General features: G+C 36.8%; 1 protein-coding gene across 5 annotated transcripts in view; it reads left to right on the top strand.

Moving 5' to 3' along the window:
* The window catches only part of ACSL6 (acyl-CoA synthetase long chain family member 6), a 1926773-nt gene that overhangs the window by 1829217 nt on the left and 80557 nt on the right, over positions 1 to 16999 (top strand). For all 5 annotated transcript variants that reach the window (XM_044069184.1, XM_044069185.1, XM_044069183.1 and 2 more), the window contains one exon: positions 4419 to 4490. In XM_044069184.1, coding sequence (XP_043925119.1) covers positions 4419 to 4490 — 72 coding nt within the window. The remainder of the gene's footprint in view (positions 1 to 4418; positions 4491 to 16999) is intronic.

The following is a 16999-nucleotide window of genomic DNA, read 5'->3' as shown; positions in this document are numbered from 1 at the left end:
CCTCATTATGACTGCTGAGTAAGGTCCTTGTTATTTATACCTTACTCATATCCTCACTATGACTGCTGAGTAAGGTCCTTGCTATTTATACCTTACTCATACCCTCATTATGACTACTGAGTCAGTTCCTTGCTATTTATACCTTATTCATATCCTCATTATGACTGCTGCGTCAGGTCCTTGTTATTTATACCTTACTCATATCCTCACTATGACTGCTGAGTAAGATCATTGCTATTTATACCTTACTCATATCCTCATTATGACTGCTGAGTCAGGTCCTTTCTATTTATACCTTACTCATATCCTCATTATGACTGCTGAGTCAGGTCCTTGCTATTTATACCTTACTCATATCCTCATTGTGACTGCTGAGTAAGGTCTTTGCTATTTATACCTTACTCATACCCTCACTATGACTGCTGAGTCAGGTCCTTGCTATTTATACATTACTCATATCCTCATTATGACTGCTGAGTAAGGTCCTTGCTCTTTATACTTTACTCATATCCTCATTATGACTGCTTAGGTCCTTGCTATTTATACCTTACTCATATCCTCATTATGACTGCTGAGTCAGGTCCTTGCTATTTATACCTTACTCATATCCTCATTATGACTGCTGAGTCAGGTCCTTGTTATTTATACCTTACTCATATCCTCAGTATGACTGCTGAGTCAGGACCTTGCTATTTATACCTTACTCATATCCTCATTATGACTGCTGAGTCAGGTCCTTGCTATTTATACCTTACTCATACCCTCATTATGACTGCTGAGTAAGATCATTGCTATTCATACCTTACTCATATCCTCATTATGACTGCTGAGTAAGGTCCTTGCTATTTATACCTTACTCATATCCTTATTATGGCTGCTGAGTTAGGTCATTGCTATTTATACCTTACTCATATCCTCATTATGACTGCTGAGTCAGGTCATTGCTATTTATACCTTACTCATATCCACATTATGACTGCTGAGTAAGATCATTGCTATTTATACCTTACTCATATCCTCAGTATGACTGCTGAGTAAGGTCCTTGCTATTTATACCTTACTCATATCCTCATTATGACTGCTGAGTAAGGTCCTTGCTATTAATACCTTACTCATATCCTCATTATGACTGCTGAGTAAGGTCCTTGCTATTTTTACCTTACTAATATCCTCATTATGACTGCTGAGTAAGATCCTTGCTATTTGTACCTTACTTATATTCTCACAATGTCAGTCAGGTAAGAGAATATCATTACGTGAACTAGTTCCCTGGCTGTGCAACATCCACCAGTCTTGACTACTTATAAGTTTTAAATTAGATCAGCTGTTGAATTCCTTCAGAGTCCATCCTCTTACATGGCTGAAATAGTGTTCCCTCATCTACTTTACAGCTTCCTCTTCTTCCACAAATTGCCTTGGAAGTTCAAGCCGCAAGCAAGAAGAAGGTCAACAGAAGAGGCAAAAGAAAGAGATAGTCAGGGCCACCACTGAGAATCATATCTAGGCAGATAAATTATTTTTTTATAAACATTTCTTATCAGATTTTAACTTAAACTGTTCTAAGTAGGATAATATTACTCTTTTACTCATAAATGTAGTTCCTTGGCAAAAATCATGGACAAAAGGACAAAAGTGCATAATCTTTATTCAAAACTAGGTCTTAAAAGTCTACTTGAAATGTAAAAAACTAAGTGATGATTACGGCTGGGCTATATCTAGAATTATTGGAATGTGGCATAGCAAATGGACTTCAGGAATTTCTATTATAAACTTACACTTAGAAATGAATTTATGGAAACTGTGTATCTAGTACTGAAGTCTCATAACATTATTAATGTTTTTGCAAAAATGTATACAATATAGTTGTATGTATGTCTTCATTTGGTTATGTACCATTTTATACAAGTTTGCTTTCCCATTTTAGTGTGTTTTTATACTTTGTACTTTAAAGTTTATTAGAAGGTAAAAAAGAAAAGGATAAACTTCACAGTACCTCCAAAAAAGCCAGGAACACACCAATAAGTGCCAAACGACTGCCAATAGTAATCCACAGTTTAGTATCAGAAAAACAAACACGAACACGAACAAAGTCAACAAGCAGACTCGTAAACAAACGATGATGACCAGTAATGGTTGAAAGCGTTTAACTCTCTCCGTATGCTACATTTGTTTATTCATTTGTTTACGAGTCTGCTTGTCGACTTTGTTTGTGTTCATGTTTGTTTTTCTGATATTAAACTGTGGATTACTATTGGCAGTCGTTTGGCACTTATTGGTGTGTTCCTGGTTTTTTTGAAGGTAAAAAAGAAAAAAAATGACTGCTGTGAATAAAAGGATAATAAACTTGAAAATTCAACAGTGGTAAAGTTATAGATATCTAAGAATGTGGTTCAAATGTGTTAACAGACTGTTCTGCTCAAAACCCAAGACATGCCACGTGGTGAATTAGTGGTATTTCTTCATTTGAATTACATCAGTTGTAGCAGGAAAAATATGCAATATGAGGATACTATCAGGCAGGTTAACCAGTAATAAAGCATTTAATAGCAAACCACACAAAGTATTAAAAAAAGCATTTCTATGCAATTTAATTTAATCTCATTTTATTGCATTTGTTTAAGTTTTTAATGAATGCATACTAATTGATTGGTTTCATTCTTTGCAGCTGATTGGTAGGTTGCCAGTGTGTGATAAAGTGTTTCTATAGCTGGAAAGGATAAGAGGTAGTTATATATCCAAATGCCTCCTAATATCTTTATTTGCATATTTGTGCGGCTGATACTAATATAGTTCTAATTTGGTTATTCTCCGACACTGGTTAAGTTTCATCTGAGTGGATGTTCAGTTGCCTGTTAAACCAAGCTCTACACTGAAGGAGATTGAGTAAATTTTTATAATAGCTGGTTTAACATTTAAATCAGTTGATTATTTTATGTTGAGAGTTCTCCTGGATTACTTGTGTGTATCGTTTGAAACTACAAAATGTTGTAGTTGAGTCACGATAATACCAATGCAGGAAAAAGCAGTACACAAATTGTCAAATATTAAACTATCCCTATGATTCAGAAAGAATCCCACTATTTATGTAAATTACCTACAACAAGTAGGTCAAGTTAGGTGACCATGGGAAAATGTGATATAGAGAGAGCTATGACTGCACTGAGGAAGACCTCATAATCAGCTCATTGGCATATCTCCCAAATCACATTTTTTAATACTGTTGCTGTCACAGTTATGACAGTAGCAGTGTGTATACCATGGCAGCCCAAGCATGACATTGGCAAACGCACAACCCTGCATTCACACCCACATTCAGACACCTATGCACAAACAGGCATACACAGCCACCCAACATCAAACAAGCACCCCCCTCTGGTTGATAGGACATAAAGACACACTCACCCATTCTTCCACATGCATGCCCCCATACACACGCACACACACACACACACACACACACACACACACACACACACACACACACACAGATGCATATAAACATATACATCCAGCATTAAGACAACCCTCTCACAATAGATCAGACTTACATATACACTCATCCATTCATTCACATGCATGCTCTCACATACATGAGCATAAGCAAGCACACACACACACACATTCATCCGACTTCATTCATGGCCCTACACACACACACACACACACACACACACACACACACACACACACACATACTCATCCGACTTCATTCAGGGCCCTACCTACACATACACACACTTCCACACATGCACACTCTAAACTCGCCCAAACCCCATGCCTTCACTGACCTTTGCTGAATGTTTCCTTACTACAGCTGTTTCCATTGGAGACAATAGCTGACTGCTATCTTTTGATCGTGTTAACATTTTCCTTCAGCCCTGGAAATTTTCACAAACAAGTGATTCTCTGAATCACCCAACAGTGTAACTCAGGAGCCACAGGCATTTAAAGGGAAGAACACGAGCCTAGCTGACATTAGCCTCTCTTCTGAATGGGTCCTTTCCACGCAGCTCAGCCAGCAGGACTGTCCTCCATGCTGATGTTCTCTCTAGCAGGAAATCTCAGCAGAAAAGTAGTCTAGGAATCAGAAAAGGTAACAATGAAGAGGAAGTCACTCATATACATGCTGTCTGATCCTGAACATGTCCATTGGCCTCAGCATTGTTACAGATTAATGGGATGTACATTGGATGAACGTGTTCATAACTAAGTCCCAAAATAATTGCAATTAAAATCCATATCCTGTGTTCAGCTATCAAAATAAAGATAGATATATTTGTAATTTATGAGGGTAATTGATGAATTTAGGTATCTTTGTTTAATGTCCTGAAGCTTGCATGCTCTTGTAACACAAGAAAATGTGTCTTCTTTATTCTAAAGCATCAGTGCATATTTCTAATATATTATTGTTTTTATAGGACCTTAAGAAAGCAATAATGGAAGATATGGTGAGGTTAGGAAAAGAAAGTGGCCTTTGTTCATTTGAACAGGTAAGAATATATGATGACCTTTCATTACAATAAATGTTTAATTCATCTTCGTCCCACCAGCAGTATAGGCTGATCTTTTCTTAGATGTAGCTACAAAAGCAATGCATCTTCCTTAAAGATATGCAAGAAATGAATCTTTAGCCTGAAGTAACTTCAGGGGCAGCAATAATTAATGATGCCTAATAACTGCTGTTTTCTGTGCATCTAATAAGGAATGTATAGTTGTGGTTGTGGTTGATTCTGTTCTAAAATACATTTTTAGAAATTCATAAATATATAGCTATCCCCATTTAAAAATGAATTAACCCCCATATTCATATCTGAGATTTATATATCTAAAAATTCTAAAAATCAACGTTTCTTAATATTAAAATACATTTTTTGCAATTATTTTTCACCTTTGTGTTTTGTAACTGTGTTATTGAATATTCATATATGGAACACTGAGTACTTTGGATATGAGTTGTTTGAAAGTAATTGAAAACTTTAGCCACTGTGCCAGCTACTAAGGGTGAAAGACATTGATACAGTGGAGCTTTTCTCTCCAGGTCTCCACCGAAAAGGGGTTCTTTTTGGCTCATTTGGACTTTCCTGGTAAACAAATGGCAAATAAATAAAATAAATAATAAATACAGGTCGATATCTGATATACAGTTGTTTTACTGAGTGCTTTTTCATCCCATAAACCTGACTGAAAGAAAAGTCACTGAATACATAACAAAACATTTTAAAGGTCTTGTACCACTAATCACACATGGAAATATACATACATAGGCACACACAAGGGTACATGTACATACCTGCATATGCAAACACACACACTTTTGTAATCATTTTCATGGTTACTACATCTTTGGGAAATGTAGCTCCCTGAAATATGACAGTTTTACCAAATGCCATTTTAGTTGGGTTGGGTGATGAAGCCTCATCTAAAGAACTGTGTTTTGAGATGTTGACTAACTAATAGAAGAAGTCTACTTTGAAAACAGCAATCTTGACTTTAATTTATTTTTTATCCATTCTTTGATATAAAGCTAAGTAAGAAATGGACAGGAAATGTAAAATATAAAGCTATGCTACCTTGGCTGCCACTACCTTCAACTAAAAATTATAAAAGATAACAGGTGAATATCCTGTAAAAGGCAAAATATGTGCCTGAATTTACTGAATATTGCCTGCTAAAAAATGAATACTGCCAGCTTAAAGATGCCCAGCCACTTCCTTTATTTCACTGAGGTGTTAATGTTTATTAGAGTAATACCCCAGAGCTTGGGTCTAATTTACCCATATCCAGCACCACGCTACTCTCCTTTGGAATTCTACCATAATAGTTTCACTTTCACTTGTATATTGCTATCACCCCATGGTACCCCTAGTCTTAAATTACAGTCAGTGTTCCAAGGTCAGCTTTTTTCTGTCTTGGTCAACAAGGAAGATGGACAACTATTAACACAGGAACATGTAATTGGGCTGTTCTGCTTATTCATCTGGATGTACTGCCTATGAGGGGCTGTACACCATCTTTGTTCCAACTTTTTTTAATGTACAAAAAAAATACAACTTTAGCATTCTAATAGAAAGGAGGGTCAGCACAAGGTCAACAGATAGTGCAAGCCACTGAGGTGAAAATAACACCATGATGGTTAATAAGTGATGGCTATAAAGGTGTACAGGCATTCGAAACAATGGTAGTTGAGGAGCTTTGGAGTAAATTGAGCAAATCATTAGGTTTTATATTTACCAAGATTAAGGAGATGAGAGGTAAGGTTTATCGTATGATTAAGTCTGTTACTAGACTTAGGAAATGTAGGGTATTCGCTTGGCCTTGTCTAAACAAATATTTGTATGTACTAGATAGATTAGGTAATTTATTTCTAATGAGGCAGAAATATTGGTGATATGAAGCAGAGGAGAGGGGAACCTGCATCTATGCATCTTGGGAGTGCCCAAGATTGGAATGAAATAAAAAGAATCTGCATCATTTACTGAAAGAGGTTTCTGGGAAAGAGGTCAGTCTATCTACTGTCCAGTGTTTCCTAGGGATCAAGGCAGACTTGAGATTACAATGGTATAACCAACAGTTGTTGCCTTTCATAATGGTAATGGTGAAAAAAGTAGTTACCATAAACTGAAACCAAAAATTGGCCTGAAGGTGTACTGAGACCGTTATATGCAGCACTGGTAGTAGCTGAAGATCATTGGATGAAAGGTGCCTGGAGACAAGCTACACTAACAAGTCCATACCTTGGATTAATTAGATTGACAGGATGATAGATACTGGTTAGCAGGTTTTCCTGGAATGGTTAATAGCAAGAAAGTACAGAAGGGGTGTTGAGGACTGCCCATGATAAGGTCATTCTCCCTTGTCTCTTGGCTCCCCTCCCCCGCACTAAAGGTGATGATAAACATACTATTGAAGTAGGTGAGGCTCCTGGTAGGTAAGCAGGTATAGATGGATTAGTGGGGAGTGTGATATGGGTTGACTTTGGTTTATACATTTGGGCATTTTGGCTTTTGTGTGTTGTGTATTGTCCATGTGTAATATTTATTATTTTTTGTTTTATTTTGAATTTTATTGATTTGTGTTATACTGTATTATGCTAATGTTGACAGCAAACTGTATAATTTTTTTTTTATAATTTAAAAATAATTAAACATCACAACTGTTAAATCATGTAACAAACAAGAAAGTTCATTAAAATAAAAGTAAAGGAAAGAATGAAAATGAAAAAAGAAAGAAAGAAAAAGAATAGTCTGACAACCAAGAGGATAAAATGAAATCTAAATTATTCTAGTAAAAAAATTAACACATTTTATAGTTTTCCCACCATTCATCTAATGGATAAGATGACAAGGATAAAACATTCTATTTTGATACGATTATCTCATATGCAGACATAATTACTCCTCAGCCTTTTGTCTAAGATCGAGTGTAAATGTTAATTTTATTTATCCTTCTTTTAATCATTTAATGTATATAATAACAATGTACAAATATAAAAAAAAAAAAAAACATTTATCCTCCCTACCAGGAAGATGAAATGAGTTATCTCCTACCAATACTTCCTAATGTGTTAGTAGTTCCATTAACAGTGATATAAATTAGCAAGTATTATCTTATACTGCCAATAACATATGTTAGAAGAGTATTTTAGAAAAAGGTTATTCAGCGATATAACGAATATCATAAATCATCGTTCACTGAATGTATGCATTATGCATTTATATGTGGTTATTAAAACAGTCATTAAAGTTCTGAATCTATGCATTATTTTCAAATGATTCTTATAAAACAAATTTACACCTATTTCTCAGTCTTATATACTGTTTACTTTTTAAATGAATAACAAAGGAAATGGAAACAAAACAGGTAAGAGAATTTGCTGAAGATAATTTGCTTATCTTATATAACAAGGTTGTTTTCAAACAAAATAGTTATGCTTGTTTAAGTCTTAACAGCATACAACATTTTTCCATATCAAAACTGAAATGTCAAAAGCTTACTTATAGGGCAAAAGAAACTCATGTGTATGTATATCTACTGTATAAAACATTTATATAACCATTTTATATCAGGAAAATATTGTGGCAGCAAAGTGGTGCAGCATTTGGCGTTGTTGACTCACAGTAAGAGGTTCTCCAGTTCCATTCTCAGTTGGGGTGCCTTCTGTGCAGAGTCTGCATTTCCTCCCTACATTCGCGTGGGTTCCCTCTCAGTGCTCTGGTTTCCTCCCACATTCCAAATACATGCATCTGCAGTGTTTCTCCCTGGGCCTCCACTGAAAATGGACTCTGTCCAGTTGGACTTTCCCATTAAACAAATGTTAAAAAAATAAATAAATAATAATGGAAACAAATCACCAAACTTAAACACATTTGATTTTTGTATCATCATTTTAATCATTGTTTAATCATTTTGTATTATTTTGTAATATCGATTCCAAGGGTATCAAACTTTTTGTCAGCACATCTCATGAATAAACAAGCATGAACATGAAAAGCACTGTACTAAGTGAATAAGTAAAAGTTTGAGCATTTGAATATTGGTAAATATTAGGCATGGATACCTCAACAATTGGTGGGGTGCAGTAATATCATGACAGTGGATTCAATAAGAACCCACACAATGGATTTTTCATCAGTAATCCTTCTACTTACTGAAACAGTGGCCCATAGTATTTACGTTAGTTCATGACTTATTCTATGATCTGTGTAATAATAAAGCCCTAGGAATTTGAACTGTTGAGTAATTGGCATTTCACTTTTATTACTTTCTTATACAGAATTATCAAACACTACATGTTCTGGGTTTTCATAACTCATTTTAACTCTGTTACATACTGTTTTATATTAATACCTGATTGTTTCATCTCTGTAATGCTGAAAACTAACATGTCATTTGTGTGTCATAGAATTATTGTTATTTTTATTTTTTTATAAAAGCAACATAGCTTCCTTGGAGTTCTTCTTCAAATTTTAATAATAAAGGATTAATGGTTACTACACATACTATGTTAGAAAGAGAGCATCTTTGTCTTTTGTTAGTATTTATATGTATAATGTGACTGAAATAGAGTATCTTTGTCTAATATCAGTATTTATGCGAAAGCACATATTATTAGTTGTGATTCTGGAAATAGTCAGTCTATATAGATTTTTAACAATTTGGATGTAAGGTTTTAGAATATGATAATATCTTAAAACTTGAAGCATGAAAAATGTATTTAATAAATCAAAATCTTCAGTTGCAAGGATTTCTAGTTAAGATGGAGGCTGATTAGTTGGCCCATATTGCAGCTCTCACCTTCCAAGAGCTTAAAAGTTAAGTTTTCACTGGTTAGTGAGCATTTCTGGAGCATTTCTCCCCGGGCCTCCGCTGAAAACAGGCTCTGTGGAACCTAGTCGGACACTCCCGGTCAACAAACGTTAAATAAATAAATAAATAAAAATAAATAAAATAAAAATAGTGGAGTCAAAGTTGATTAGAACAGTGTTCTTACCACCCCTGTTCTTTAGGGAAGCCTTATCTCAAAAAAAAAAAAAAAAAAGGTGAAAGCAGTTGAATCCAAAGCCGCCGCTCCTTGAGTAGGGCAGGGCACCTGTGAGCAGAAAGGACTTGGTGGCAGGAATTCCCTGCTGGTGTGGTCTATCAGATTGATGAGCATCCTCCAGCAACTCTCTGGATTTAATGATGCAGAAGCTACAAAAAAAAATTAACTCAATTCTATCTGGTTATAAGGAGTGCTCTAATAAGTGGATATCATAGGTGAAGTGAATGCTTTCATTACATGTTGACCAACTGGATGAAGTGGATACTAAATTATTAACAATGGATAGTTGCCTTGCAGTGCTTGAAACAAGGAGTGCACTACTGGAACATTAGGCAGTGAACGTGGAAGACTGTGCCCACAGGAAACCCTCCTGTTATGTGACGTCCCAGACAATAAGGAGAGCAGTGAATGCGCAGCTTTTATTAAAAATCTATAACATCCCTCCAGAGGAAATTAGCATTGAATGGGCTCGTTAGGTTTCCTTACCCCAGGACCTCAAAACCCATATGCCTCAGCTAATATTAATCAAACTGACCATCGATTCTCTGAAAGATGGGATTATTTTAATTTTGCAGGCACTAAAGTTTGGCAGATATGAGGGAGCCATGTGTTCTGTGAGCAAGATTATTCACTTGAAACTCGTACGTGGAGGGCTGTGTTCACGCTGTTGGTGAGGCTGTGCATGCGTAAATACTGGCATTTCAAACACAACCACTTTATGCTGTTCAGGATCATTATGGGGGTAGGCAGAGATTTCCTGACAATCAGTGGGAGTAAGCTATAAAAACAGTTTAGATTCATATTTTCATTGATATTCCAAGGCCAGCATTTTTTTTTCAGGTCAACAAACCTTATGACAACTCATGCCTTGTCAGTATCCTCCCCCAGGCAGTACCTCCTTTTTCCAGGAGAGCTATATCAGTAAAATTTATGGATATCCATCCACTCACTAGTTTATGTTTGAAGTAAGATAGTGAATTGCATAGTAAAGGTTTCAGAGGTGCTGTTATATAAGCATGCCTTTCCACTGTGCTGCGTCTTGTCTTCTGGTGAAGATTTAGGTCCCTGGTTCTAGTGCTGGTGAAGATATTGGATTTATGGAGAAACAGGGCAACTAGGTATCTAATGGTGCAGTAAGCAAGACAGATCTCCCCTTAAAAGTCTGTAAGACACTGGATAAAGGGATAGAGCATCCAGCATATCTTGGTAGCTCAGGGACTTTAGGCGTGTGATCCTTTTGGTTAAGAACCTTTGGGGTCTTACTAATTTTTTTATATGATTAATGAGATACACCCCAAAGTGGGCATTCTACTCAATAATTGTTCTGATCAATGCTGAGTATAAGGGAATGATTACTTCTTTAGACTGCAATGATATTTCCTTGGAAATTAGGTGGGCTAATTAAAAGGATTTATTGACATCCTTTGTCATATGATGATCAAAAGAAAGGGAATTATCACCCTAAGTATCTAGCCCCCTGACAGCGTTTCCATTTTGTTGCGTGATACAGTATGATGAGAGGAGACATCTACCAAAATTGATGCAATATTTTGTAGCATATAGTTTGAGCTAATTTTTAGTACACTAAGGGTTTACTAGGCACAGTTGATTCAGGAGAGGTTGGGTGTCATAGAGTGACTTAACAACAACCTCCAGTTTGCAGTCATTTGTAAACTTTATTAGCCAGAGGTCTTGGCTCTCCACTTCGAGATCTGAGAAGTAAATACCAAAAAGCAGATGCCCCAACACTGAGCCCTTTTCATACTTTCTGATGAAGTATTGGCAACTTGTACTGTGCAGGTTCTGTCTTTCACCTGGTTTGCTATCCATCTCATTACATATGGGTCAATTTTAAAGCAATTAACTTTTATATGATGCCAGCATGGGAAATGGTGTTGAAGGCCTTCACTAGGTCAAGATACACAAAGTGAATTGCATGGCCACCATGTACAGCCTCAGTAAGTCTTTTGAAGAAGTTTATCAGGTTAAATGGACAGGATCTACCCTTCACAAAGTGAAACTGTTGTGGGTCAAGTTGAAAAAGAGTCTTGATATCACAGTTTATGAGGTTAGATATAACATAACCCATTGTTTGGAAGATGAGGCTTTTCTAGGTCAGTCGTAAGTCCACCCTTATGGAGGGGCATCATCAAGGCAGTGCATCACTCATTAGAGACCCACCAGCAGCTAAACGTAAGCTAAACAGCATGAGGAGTGTGTCTGCAAGGACATGTTTAACACTATTAGGCAACCAGGTATATGATATGTAGTAGTAAATAAAGATCAATCAAAAGGTTGTTGTATACCATAAATCTGACAAAACCAAACACCTTGAATCTTTTTGTTTCTTATACAGATGTTGCAGTATTATAAAATGTTTTACGGAGAGTAACAAATCTTGTTGATACACTGTAGTGTACTTAAATGGAACAACCCCTGGCAGTACTGAATATTTTGACTTTGGCCTTTGGTGAAATGAAACCCTAGAAAAAGGACTGCATGGGCCACCCCGCTGTATACTGACCCCCCCAACATACCCTCACTGTGCCCCATACTTGCTCCCCATCCTGGCCATGCCACATCATTCAGATTATTTTTTTCTTATTTTTTTTTCATACTTTGTTTTACTCTTCAAATTTTTCCCACATTCATTCAAGCTATCCTAAATGGCCAAGATTGCACCATAACAAATGAGGAGGAAATAAATTAAGCAATCCAGAGGTCTCAATACCCCCACTCTCCTCCACCGAAGCCATCAGGTTCTAGAAGCATTGAGTTTTTATTTCAGAGCCTTTTTATTCAAACTTTTTGAGCCAACGATGGCCTGAACAAAAACTGTGGCTAAAGAAAGAGATTCATTCTTCCTCTTTGTTTTCTTCCTGCATCCTTGCACTACTTCACAAATGACCACAACTGTAGTATAATAATGTGGAGGAAATAACAGAATTAAACCGATAGTCTGGAATTTGCTTGGGCCAAAGAAGTCATAGGATTCTAGATACTATTAGGTACATTTTAGAGCTTTTTCCCCACAGCCTTTGTTACAATTATGCCTGGACAAAATCATAAATAACTTGCTGAGCTCAGATGTATATTTACAATATGCCAGCTTACCCCTACCTCTCAAAATTAGCCACCAGTATACACTTCTGATATGTGATTGTGAGAAAAGAAAAAAATTATCACAGTCATGTTTTCCACCCTATTGCTCATATACAGTACACTGCCCTACAAAGCTATTGTGTGTATATCTCTGAGGTATGACTATGTGAGTTAAAGAAATAATGACTATACTGTCAGAGCCCCAGAAAAGCCATAGTGATATTCTGTCCAAACAACTAACGTTTAATTGCAAGGAAATTAGAGAGATAAAGACCACACTTTCCTCACTCTCAAAACAGTTATAATGACCTTCTCTGCACACTCCTGAGTATTGATTACAAGAAGCATTTAAGAAATAATAATCTCACTGTTCCCAGTCTCCATGACCCCCACAATCAAGCTATTGTGACCTTATGTGCACACCTCTGAGAAAGGCCATTTGTAGAACAGGTGGGTCCATGACAGAAGACCTCTATAAGCCTGTATCAAACTTCACTTCTGCAACCTGAGTTGTGATGCTACTAAAACCTAAATGCCTTGTGATGCATTTTATGTACTATTTTTGAAAGATAATCACTTGTAGTATATGGATCACTATGATTATGCTCTGAATTTGGGGAAAATACCAGGTTGTAGATGCAGCGAGAATCCAATGTGCTGCATTTTATGTATTATTTTTGAAAGATAATCATTTGTAGTATATGGACAACTATGATTATGCTCTGACTTTGGGGAAAAGGCATGCTTGTTAAGCACCATTCTGACATCGGAAAGGTTCTTAACAAGCTTATATTAGTTAAGCTCTAGTCACAACTAAATCAGAAAAGAGCAGTGGGAAGCTGTTAAACACATCATTTGGAGTCCAAGTGAGTGTTTGCCAGTCTGAATGAAGTGTTTAACACCTTCCCACCACTCTTCTCTGGTGGTTGCTTTGTGTGTGGCAACAGTAAGCATGTTACAGCACTACCACACTTTTTTCTCTAATGTGACTACTGGATCCCATACAGGTGCAACGTTAGCTTCATTTGTATATTTCTAAAAAAATTTTGTGTAGTCATTTCAAATGTAACTCATATTTACACTATATATATTTTGTGTCACAGATATGCTTCTATTATAGCAGTAGGCAGCTAAAAAAACTGCCGCTTTAGTTTCTCCCCCACCCTCCCCGCACCACACACACACACACACACAGACACACACACACACACACACACACACACACACACACACAGCCTTCTTCAAGTTCTGTCACTTCTCTTCTTTTGTTGTTTAAAGAGAAATGTGCCTTTCTTTGTTTGCTGTAGTAAGCTTATTGGGCACCAAGATCATCTTCTTGGGAAGTGTGCTTTTATTTTGTTTGTCTCCATCTTGTGTGCCTCCTCCTCTTAGGAAGCATTGTGTAAAGCTTTTTGCACAGTATATATTTTGTTTGGTAGTTTAGTAACGTTACTAGTTTACTGTTGTGCAGTTAATGTATTTGTATTACCTAGTTATTTCTTTTAGTGGTTACTGTTTTTAAATGGTGTACTGTCCTTACACTTGGAGAAGGTTTATGGTTTACCTTTATTATTGCTAGAGTTGTGTCCCCTAGCTGTACATGGTATAGCTCAACAAAAAACATTTTTTTTGTTGATGAATGCTGTCACTTCAAGAGAGGTGCTTGCGTCCTTCAATGGACTTATAAAACAGATGTCAATTTAATTGTTATCTTGGAATATTGGTAACAAACAGCCAATACCAGTAAAATCACTCTTAGGACAAAGTGATTACATAAGAAAACAAACCAAAGAACTGATACCATGGCTGGAATGTAAGTCTTTAATATCAAGAGGTTAAAAACAAGATTAAATAAAATGAGATGAGTGCTTTCAGCATAAAGCCTTCTTCAGTTCTAGTCTCAGTCAGTGAGTGCAGCACTGAATGGGGGCATTGACCAATCATAATCATCTCCTCAGGCGACACCTCCTTAACATAGGCTTAAGGGGAAGTAACTCTTTCAATCCTGAATGTTTATCAGCCCTTAAACCTGCTATCCATTTACTCTCTTCAAGCTCAGTAAATATTTCCTCCTCTTAGATTACTGTATATCCGTTACATTTGCCAGTTGTTGCTTATTACATTACGAATGGAGCCAGTGTTGCTCCTATAAGTTAATGTGCATCTCATATTGGGGTACGATTCATCTCTTTGTTTATTCCCATTCTAGGGTCCCCTATGGAAGTACGGTTTGTCTTTGGTGCTTCGTAGCTGTAAGGGTTGAGATGCTATCATATTAATTTCACCATCTTTATAGCCTTTTCCTGACAACTCTTTCTTTGATTTAACTGCATCCCTTTCATAGACTTCATCTTTGGTATTTAGTCTGGATTGCTGTAGGAAGATGTTCTTAATGACATGTGGAAATATGTGCTTAGGATGCATACTAGTTCGACGCAAACAGTTGTTCCTCCATGAGTGTCTTTCAGTATAGCTACATCTAGGAAATCAATCCTAGATTCAGATGTTCAGACATCAAAATCCAAAAAATCTGTGGTGTTTTTTAGGTAGTCTATGAACATATTCAGTTGCACTTTATCACTCCCTTAAAGGAAAAAAATATCATCAACAAATCTCCTATACTACAGTAAATGTCTCCTCCATTGATTAGTATCTTTAAATATAAAATCCATCTCCCATTGTGCCATAACAAGACTGGAATATGAATTAGCACAGGAGGTCCCCATCACCACGCCTCATTTCTGTAAATAATGTTGATCTTCATACATCAAGACATTGGTTTCTAGGATAATTTCCAGTAAGGAAGCTATCTGCTGAATATCATTGTTGCTATATTCACAGTTGTCACCTAATATCCTTCGAATTGATTCAATTCCATCCTGATTTGGTATGACAGTGAAGAGCCTCCACACATCCATGGTCACCAATTGCTCCATTCCTTGTAGCCCACTGGTTTGACAGAAATTCAAAAGTCCCACAAGAAAATCCTCAGTATCTTTTAATATGGTGTTGTACTTATTCAGGGCTCTCTTCAGTCTGTGTTCCATATAAGTGGAAGAGGGTTCAGTAGCCCAGCCACCTCCAGAGACTATAGGTCTTAACGGGGGGGGGGGGGTCATGCACCTGTTTGTGTATTTTGGGTAGCCCTTTGATCATCAGAGTAACTGGTTCCTCCACTAGGAGGTACCAATATAGGTCTTCAGTAATGAGATGCGTAAGCATAAGATCATATAAGCTATGCTGCATGTCTAATATTATCTTCTTTAGTTCACTTGCATGTATAATTCTGTATGTGGTGGTATCACTAAGTAATTCTAACATTTTCATTCTATACCATGCCTTATCCATCACAACATCCGCTGGCTAGATCACAAGTGCATCATTCATCATCAGGTCCTGTAGGGCTTTTTGCTCACCTTCAATCAGATTATGAAAGCCGCCACATTTATTGTTGCTTCTCAACTCAAATACTTCCTTCTCACGGGTCCTCACGAAGGCATCTACTAAAGGATGTAGAGTCGGCACCATCAAGCTAGGCTTCTTAAACAAGGCAGATTACCATTATTGCCTTGTAATAAAGTACTGTTGGAAAATATTTGTTTCAGGGTAATGCCTCTAGCAAAGTACTTGAGGTCAAAGACAAATTCATTATGCCTGGATGCAGTTGCCGGTATAAAGGAGAGTCTTTTATTCAGTAACTGAACTTCCATAGCAGTTAATGTATATGAGGATGTATCCACTACCAAATTAGAAGTTATATGGGTTACACTGATGTCTTCCTTTTCTTCCTGTCCCTGCTTATTGAACGCTCCCTTCTCTGGAGCCCTTTGTGCTTCAAATTAATGGGAAAATTTGAGAAAACAGAGACTGACGTGCCTTTAGGGCATGCTCCTCCTGGCCAATCACTCATCTCCATAGATGATTCATTATCCCCTGGAGCTTTTTTATTCATGGTCTGAACTACATTATTCACATGAGTTAAACTCTGTATGTCCTGCAGCCGTGTATTAATTACACTATTCAGCTCACGTTCCTCTATAGATACAATATCTTTATTTTGTGCTGTCACATTCACTGGTCTTCCATTCATATTGTTAAAGGTATTCCTGTCTAATGCATTGCCTACATCTGGTTCTGAATGGTCACGCCCCTCTCTTCAGTAGGCTCCACATTCGTGGTAGTAACAGTAATATGCTGTTGTTCGTGATTTTATTAGAAAATCACATTTGCCTTCTCTAGGCCACTCAAAAATGTGCCTTCTTTGAAAATCATCATAGTTACCCCTGAGTTTCTTAGTTTTCAAGTTTTTAAGCTTCTCATCATAAGAAACTAGCACTAACTGCAAATCCGTAAATT

This window comes from Protopterus annectens, chromosome 4.part0, assembly GCF_019279795.1.
Source record: "Protopterus annectens isolate FY-2018-M chromosome 4.part0, PAN1.0, whole genome shotgun sequence".
Taxonomy (NCBI): Eukaryota; Metazoa; Chordata; order Ceratodontiformes; family Protopteridae; genus Protopterus; species Protopterus annectens.
The sequence above is the reverse complement of the archived record's forward strand: the minus strand, read 5'-3'. Positions and strand labels throughout refer to the sequence as shown.